The following is a 7615-nucleotide window of genomic DNA, read 5'->3' as shown; positions in this document are numbered from 1 at the left end:
AGGGGAGCCAGGTGGGGGGTGGGAGCCCGGGGCCCAGCCGAGGAGACCAGTCTCACCTGCAGCAGTTGTTGTTTCCGCACATGAGCACCTCGCGGCCCCCGCAGCAGATGGTGCAGTAGGACTGGTAGCCGTCGTCGTCGTACTGATACGCACACTCCAGAAAGCAGTTCTAGACAGCAGCGGGAAGGGTCAGAAACCACCAGGACGGGTCCCAGGACGGCCAGGACGAAGGGAGGCTCTGCACCCGGCCTCACAGAGCCTGACTCAGCCCTGGAGACATGATCCTGCCACCGCCCTAGCCACGGTCAGGCCCCAGCTGTAGATCTGGGCAGGGGAAACCTCGTCTGCCTGGGCACCGCCGTGGACAGAACCAAAGAGCAGCCTGAGGGCAAGGCCAGGAAGGGGGCTGCACCACCACCTGGGCCTCCGTGCAGCCCTGGGCTTTTCTCCTGGGCTCCCGAGGGCACGGCAACCCTGCTACACTCTGCCTGAGCTTGTCCCCACTGCTCTGCTCCCATCCCCACATCTGGGGACTAAAATGGGGCTTGAGAGAGATAAAGAATCTTTCAGAGGAGAAAAATGAGAGCAAGTGAAAAGCTTGAAGCCCAAGGGCCCATGTCATCAGGACTCTGCTTCCGGAGGAAGCTCTGAAGTCTACGTCACACGCATACCAGGTGTCACCCCGTACACGCCCAGAAGCGGTGGACACAGTCAGCCAGGGGGCCGAAGGGCTGGCCTCAATGGCACCTCTCCTGGGCGGGTGTGCTCCTACCTTGCAGTTTTGGCACATTCCTCCAACGAAGAGGGGGTGTTCCAGGGTGACGTTGAGGCTCCCACAGGAGATGCAGATGTCTGTAAGCAGAGCGAAGGGATGGGGTGAGTACAACCAAAGGACCTCTCCCTGCCTGGGCTGGAGCCCAGCACCAGACCAGCCACAAAAAAGGGGTGTGCTGGAGTGGCAGCCGGAAGAGTCCAGGGTGCCCCACAGAAAAGGGAGGCACTGTGGCCCTAGTCTCAGAATGCCATCATCTCAGAGCACCAATGCCACCATCCACAAACAGGGACAGAGTGACAGGAGGACTGAAACTTGCTCATGAGAAGCAGCCCTGGCTCCAGGTTACTCAGGAGGGATTCCTGGGGTAATCCTCAAGTACTAACCCCTGCCCCAATCCTCCCAGGCTGAGGGTCCTGAGCCAGATCCAGCAGCACCAGGCTGAGGAAGACAGCCCCGGCATGAGAGAGGTGAGCAAAGGTGAAAAGCTGAAAGGGGACCTGTAGGCGAGTTCAATCACACCCAAGAGGGGCTGCCCTTCTGTGGCCACTGGGGAGTCCCACACCCTGAAGGCCAGCCCACGCCATTGACAGGAGGGCAGAATCATGGCACCAGGAAGACAGACAGACGGTGCATGAAGTACGGTGGAGGTGGTGTGACACGCAGGACGTGGCCCCTGGTCCCATGTCATTCAAACCTTCCTAAGTGCCTATGCTACTCTGCCCCATGCCACACTAGGAGTGCCAGAGTTCCCAGGCAACAAACTTACCCTCAATGTTCCGGCACTTCTGCCGCACCTCATACACCAGCCGCTCTGCAAGGGGAGGAGAGCCGGCGTCAGAGGAGGCCGCGCCTGCTCCTCGGATGCAGGCCTCCTGGTGCCACCCTCTCCAGAAGCAGGCCAACTACCTCTTGTGCGCTCATCAATAATCTCCTTGACCTTGGGTTTCTCCGTTGTGCTCTTCCGGGGCTTTTTGGCTGGTGGAGGTGGTGCATAGGCAGCTGCCTCAGGTTCCACCCACATGTCTGTGTACACTTCTTTGTAGGGATTCTTCTCTTCTGGAGCAGGAAAGCAGGTGCCAAGGTCAGTTACAGGCTGACAGGAAACCCCAGCCCCCTCCCCCATTCTCCTTATAGTGGGGTGCAGCCCGGTCTCCAACTTGTTCCCACCTCCCAACTCTATGGTTCTAGCCAGTTAACAGAGAGCAGGTCATTCAAGTCCTTACCCCAGGGCAAGAGAGACCCCAGTCATTCCCACTGGGCCCCTCTGTGGAGGCCTCGGCAGCCCTCCCTAAGCATGGCTTTCCCAGCCCTGGTGTGGCTCTGCCTGGCGGACAGGGGTCCCAGAAGGCTGGGTGCCCTTATTTACCTTCTGGTGGCTCCAGGCCCTTGGGGCCAGAGGGCTGGAAGCCCCCCAGCGCCCATTCAATCATGGGTTTGTTCTGCACCTCCACGGCCTTGGCAGTGTCACTCTCGTCGCTGTCATGGCACACCGGGAACAGCTTCCCTGCACGGCTGCTGGCCACCTGGAGGGTGACATGCCAGGGATGGGGTTGTCAAGACAGGCTGGAAGGCGGATGGGTCAGGCTCAAGGCCTGACTCTGAGTAGTGAGGGTGGCACAGGCAAGACGGGAGGAACCGTCCAGGAGGTGGATGTGCATACAAAGGCGTGAGCGAGGTGGGGAGAAAGGAGTCGCTGCCTCCTGGGCCTCCATTCTGCTCAGGCCCGACCTGCACTCTAACTTCCAGGCCTCCTAGTGCTCTGGGCTCCTCCTCCGAGCTCCCAGCAGGGACACTCACCTGCAGGACCTCGTAGATGGCTTTGCGGTACATGGGCTGCTTGTTGTACGTGGCCTGGTGGAACGCACTGCAAAACGAGCTCAGCGGCATCAGCTTCTCAACACACACCTGGGGGGACAAGCCAGGCCTTGTTTGCTGCGGCTTGTACTTGCAAGCACCCACCCCGTGCCTCGTAACTGGCAGGGGCTGGGAGCCTTGAGAGTCAGTCTCAGCCCTGGAGGGGACCAGATGCAGTGATAAATAATTACCCGATGCAAAGAGGAGTCCAGACCAAGAGTAGGGAAGTACCTGAGTGCAGGTGGAAAGGAATTCTAGTGAATTCCTAAAACTGGGCCAGCATCCTAGCTCTCTGAGCCACAGGGGCAACCTAATTATCCCTACGGCTTCTTCCACCCACCACAGGCAGAGTAGGGGTGAGCAGAACCCACTTCTATCACCCCAATTCCAGACTGCCCCCAGCCAAAACCACAGGCCCTGGGATCAAGAACCTTCCCCCGCCCCAGGCTACTGCCAAACCCCACAACTCACCACTGAGAATTTGCCGTCTCCGAACCACATGACCCAGCGGGTGCCTTCAGCTGCTCGGCTCCGGCCCGTCATCCACCAAGACACAATGCGGCCTGGCCACCAGGAGAAGCCCCGCAGTTTCCCCCACACCAGCTCCCCAATGCCAAAGCCCCGGCCGTCCTGGAGCCCCAAGGAGCAGAAATCATTACACAGTGGTCACGAGGCCCTGCCACCCTGATCCCCCCATGGCAACCCCAGCCCTGGGCATCTGGGGGGCAGGACAGCCAGGAGGGAGCTCCATCTGAATGAGGCAAGACAGAGCAAAATCGGGGAGACGAAGAGGCCCAGGGTCAGGTGGAGAGAGCGAGCGGCCCGTGGGAGATGGAGAGAGGAGAGCAGGACGGGAGGAGCTGGCAGTGGAAGGCCCCCGGAAAGAGCTGGCCACGGCTGGTGAAGAAGCCGCTCACCTCGTACTCTGGCTCATCATCGCCTGCTTTGGTGGCATTCTTGTCCCCAGCATCGGCCCCCACAGGCTCAGGTGTGGTAGCCACAGTGGGGGATGCGGGGTCAGTGGGCTGCTGCACAGCAGGAGGGCTGGCCTCCTCCACCTTCTGAGACTCCCCGGGCCCCTGGTTTTCTTCCACAGCATTCATTCCTGCAATGACCTTGGCTTTCTTCTCAGCCTGGGGAAACAAAAAACAAAAAGTCACCTTGACCTCTCCAGGAATTAGCAAGGCCACCTGACACTCAAGGGGACCATGTTTGACAAAACCTGGGACAGTGACAGACGGTCAAGGGCTGGAGAGAACCAACCAGCTGCCTTGCCGTGAAAAATGGAAAGATTTGAAGTAGAGAGGTGAACTCAAATCACGCAATTCCAGCCTTCTTTTCTGCCTTTTAGGAAACCTTCCTCCCAGATCTAATCTTCCTCAATCTCATCAGCATATCAGTTGCCTACCCTATGATATGGATATGTTAATTCTTTTTTTTTTTTTTTTTTTGAGACAGAGTCTCACTCTTTCACCCAGGCTGGAGTGCAGTGGTGCAATCTCGGCTCACTGCAACCTCTGCCTCCTGGGTTCAAGCGATTCTCCTGTGTCAGCCTCCCAAGTAGCTGGGATTACAGGCATGCACCACCACACCCAGCTAATTTTTGTATTTTTAGTAGAGACAGGGTTTCACCATATCGGCCAGGCTGGTCTCTAACTCCTGACCTCAGGTGATATGCCCGCCTCGGCCTCCCAAAGTGCTGGGATTACAGGCATGAGCCACCATGTCCAGCCTATGGAAATGTTAATTCTATCCAAATATTAGTCAGGCACTATTGTTTAGACACAGATATTGGTTCCACCCTCTCCTATCTTAATCAAGACTAAGATCTTCAGCCAGGCATGTGCCTGTAATCCCAGTTACTGAGCAGGGAGGATCACTTGAGCCCAGGAGTTCAAGACCAGCCTGGGCAATATAGCAAGACCCTGTCACCAAAAATTAAAGAAGCAGGGTGGACCCTCTCTTCTTCTCCACAATTTCTCTGGGCAATCAATCCCTCCTATTCCTGGTTTCCAGGCCACAATTCTAGTTTTGTGCTGTCTGCTGATGATGAAATCACTGCTCTGGGTTTAAAAAGCCCATCTCCCCCAGCACATGCTCAAACACCATAGGAAGCTCCCCAAGAGCCGCCTGTTCCCATGCTCAGACGCCATGTTGGAGTTCTTATGGATCACACCCAATGTGTATTGTTACCAGATTCGATCCCTTCTATGTGCACCCTTCAGATCCATAAATACATGTATTCATTCAGTTATTTACTGAGCAGGCACTATAGACCAGGCGTGCTCTCTGCCATCCCACCAACAAATTAATAAGCCAAACCCCAGTTATTCTCCCATTGCACAGCCTCCATCCTTTCACCGTATCACACTCGTCTTTCAGGCTACGATCCACGCGCCCATTCCTTCTCACAACCCGCTCCAGGATCCCTACAAAGGAGAATGAAATCCTTGATACTTAGCTCTGAGAACCATTAGCCTTTTACTGAATCTAGGAAACACGGCTCTCAGACTTCAAGGCTCTGCACCCATTTCCACCATACCAGATTCAGGGGGGAGAAAACCCCATTTTCTACATGCCTTTCAAAAGAGCTCCCCCAGGGGCCTAGAGCTGCAAATGCAAACCCATCCTCAAGGGTAAAGAGGATAAGCAAGCAACCTGGAGTAGGAAGAGCTCTCATCTGAAGTTGGAGCCTCTACATTCCTGTCGGAGCCTCACAACCAGCAGCAGTCCTTTCTGGTAGGAGTTGCTCCAACATAAAAAGGCACTTGAGCGAAAGGATTTCTGGTAAGCTTTTCTGACCTGTTTAAGAATCTGGTGTGTATACAGACCAATGATTCCCAGGACTCTCCCAAAGCCTGTCAGTGGACCCCCCAGATCCAAGGGTCCCAGGTTAGGAACCTTCGTTTGAAGCTCAGTGGTCCAACGTATTGTCTTATAGATTCATTTAATTTCACTGAGTCTTCAAGTCTTTGCCTCCAAGCCACAGACCAAATCTGTGTCTTATGGCGATTCCGAAAACACTGAAGATGTTAAATCCTAGTTTTTCCTCTGACTCAACAAATTCTAAAACAGGATAATGCATCTTTTGCCCCCAACCCCCAAACAGCTGGGAAAATGAGCTCATGGATGGCGGAATGAGCTCAGGGATCGGACTGCGGGGGTGGAAGAATGTGGAGTAATTGCTCATCGCTCCCTAGTCCCACTCTCACCTGGCCAAAACTCTGCCCTCCCCTTCCTACTATCAATTAGCCATCGCCTCCTCCCATAGAGAAGGTGCACTGAAGTGTGGACCCCGCTATGGGGGAGGGTGCCTCCCTTCCTGGGATCCTCAGCTGCGTCAGTTACCCTCGCAGAGGAGCCCACACCTCGCGGCTGCTCCTCGCCCACCACGCCTTCTCAAGCTTCAGGCATGGGTGGCTGACCTAGGGTGATGCCTGGGATGATCCAAAGACCCTGTTTCCAGGCGTGGCGAGGCCCCTGAGCCAGTACAAGGTGTGCAGGTGGCAGAGGGCGGGAAGGGGAAAGGACCCGCTATCACTTCCTCGACAGCGGCAGCAGCAGGTGGGCTGAGCTGCTCCCCAGGTCTAGGAGTCGTGCCTGACACCACCCTCAGCACTCCCCCACGGCCCCTTTGTCTCTCTTCTCAGCCCCTTCACAGCGAGTTCCTGAACATTCTTCTTCCCCCACAACTTCCCCCAGCTTGTCAGATGCCGCGCTGCGAGCTGTTCAGCATCCCCAGCCCACTTGGTGCAGAACACGCACCCGGCCCGGTGAGGGCTGGCGGAGGAGGAAGGGGCCTCCATCAGGACTGGGGCAGTGGGGTGGGGGAAGGAAGAAGGGGGTGGGTTAGCAGCGGGAGGCCTGACGAAAGGGGAAGAAGGGGCAGCCGGCTGGGTGGGGGAGGGGCCTCATTAGAATAGGCCTGTCTGGGGCGTACGGAAAGCACCCCTTCCCCCTGCACTCCTGTCTTCCTCCCCAGGCAAACAATAAGAGAAATAGGGGTAAACTCGAAGCTCTCCCATTTGGGCTGCAGGCCGCTCACCTCCAGGGGGGGCAGAGAAACCAGGCGGCATTCAAGAGACACCACACCATTCCCCACTCCCTGCTGGCTCACGGAAGCCCCTGGTCCTGGAGTCCGTCCAGCCTGGGAAAGCCACCGGGAACTCCGGTGACTACTGCCTCCTGTCCACTCCCATCTCCTCAGGCAGTTGTCCCGCCTCCACCTCCCCCTGCGACTGCAGCGCTTCCCATTCCAAAGGTCAGAGGTCTGAGCGCCACCGCCCCCAAGCCCATGCGGCCTTGGGCTACCCTGGTGTCACAGGCCGGCCCCCTGTCAGGGTCGCACCGTGCCCTCCGCCCCCCACCACTTCTTTCTGGCGGCCTGCCCGGAGGCTTCCAGGAACTCGCAGGAGAGGAAGCTGTCCCTCTCAAGAGGCCGCAAGCTGGCAGGGCCCTGAGGAAAGCGTGGTCCCCCAGCCAGGAACGCAGGTCAACAGGGAAGTGCCAGGCACCTATCTGCCAGCTCAGCTGAAGCTGCCTCCAACCCAACTCCTGGGCTACCAGCTCCGCGTGCCCCAGCCTGCAGTTACCACTGCCCGGGCTCCCAGCCGGCTGCTCTTCCTGTCCCCCGAGGGCGCCAGGTGCCACTGGAGCCCTCGAGGAGTGGGGCCTTGGGGCTCGTGGGCAGGGAGGCGGCGGGCCAGCACTAAGTCAGCATCTCCAGAACTCGGGCCAGGCCGGGACGCCCCGGCTGCTGCGGGCTGGGGAGGCATACTTGACTCTTTTCAAACCCGGAGGGCTGCGGAGATCCTCCCACCGGCCCTGCCGCCTCCCCGCCCCCGGTCTCCCCGGGGCTCCGTCCAGGAACCTACCCATAAGGCCAGGTGCAGCCCCTCTGCAGTCGCGCTCAGGTGTGAGCCCCGGCCCTGAAGCTCTGGAAGTAGCTGCCCGTCTGGGGGGAGGGGAAGGGGGCGATGGGGCTGG

The 7615-nt window shown here is 57.9% G+C and overlaps 1 protein-coding gene across 2 annotated transcripts in view; it reads right to left on the bottom strand.

Annotated features, from left to right (window-relative positions):
• The window catches only part of DNMT3A (DNA (cytosine-5-)-methyltransferase 3 alpha), an 84488-nt gene that overhangs the window by 11931 nt on the left and 64942 nt on the right, over positions 1-7615 (bottom strand). Inside the window, exons 1-10 of one of the 2 annotated variants that reach the window (XM_011972695.1) lie at positions 7504-7609; positions 4991-5058; positions 3547-3762; positions 3101-3259; positions 2573-2680; positions 2142-2298; positions 1682-1831; positions 1542-1586; positions 773-852; positions 57-169 (exon numbers count right to left, since the gene is read on the bottom strand). In XM_011972695.1, coding sequence (XP_011828085.1) covers positions 57-169; positions 773-852; positions 1542-1586; positions 1682-1831; positions 2142-2298; positions 2573-2680; positions 3101-3259; positions 3547-3762; positions 4991-5058; positions 7504-7507 — 1100 coding nt within the window. In that variant the 5' untranslated portion in view covers positions 7508-7609. Of the gene's footprint in view, positions 1-56; positions 170-772; positions 853-1541; positions 1587-1681; positions 1832-2141; positions 2299-2572; positions 2681-3100; positions 3260-3546; positions 3763-4990; positions 5059-7503; positions 7610-7615 lie in introns of those variants that run through there. The other variant, XM_011972694.1, reaches the window with a different exon arrangement.

Source organism: Mandrillus leucophaeus, unplaced genomic scaffold (genome assembly GCF_000951045.1).
Source record: "Mandrillus leucophaeus isolate KB7577 unplaced genomic scaffold, Mleu.le_1.0 Scaffold13, whole genome shotgun sequence".
Lineage (NCBI taxonomy): Eukaryota > Metazoa > Chordata > Mammalia > Primates > Cercopithecidae > Mandrillus > Mandrillus leucophaeus.
This window is presented reverse-complemented; position numbering and strand designations above follow the sequence as displayed.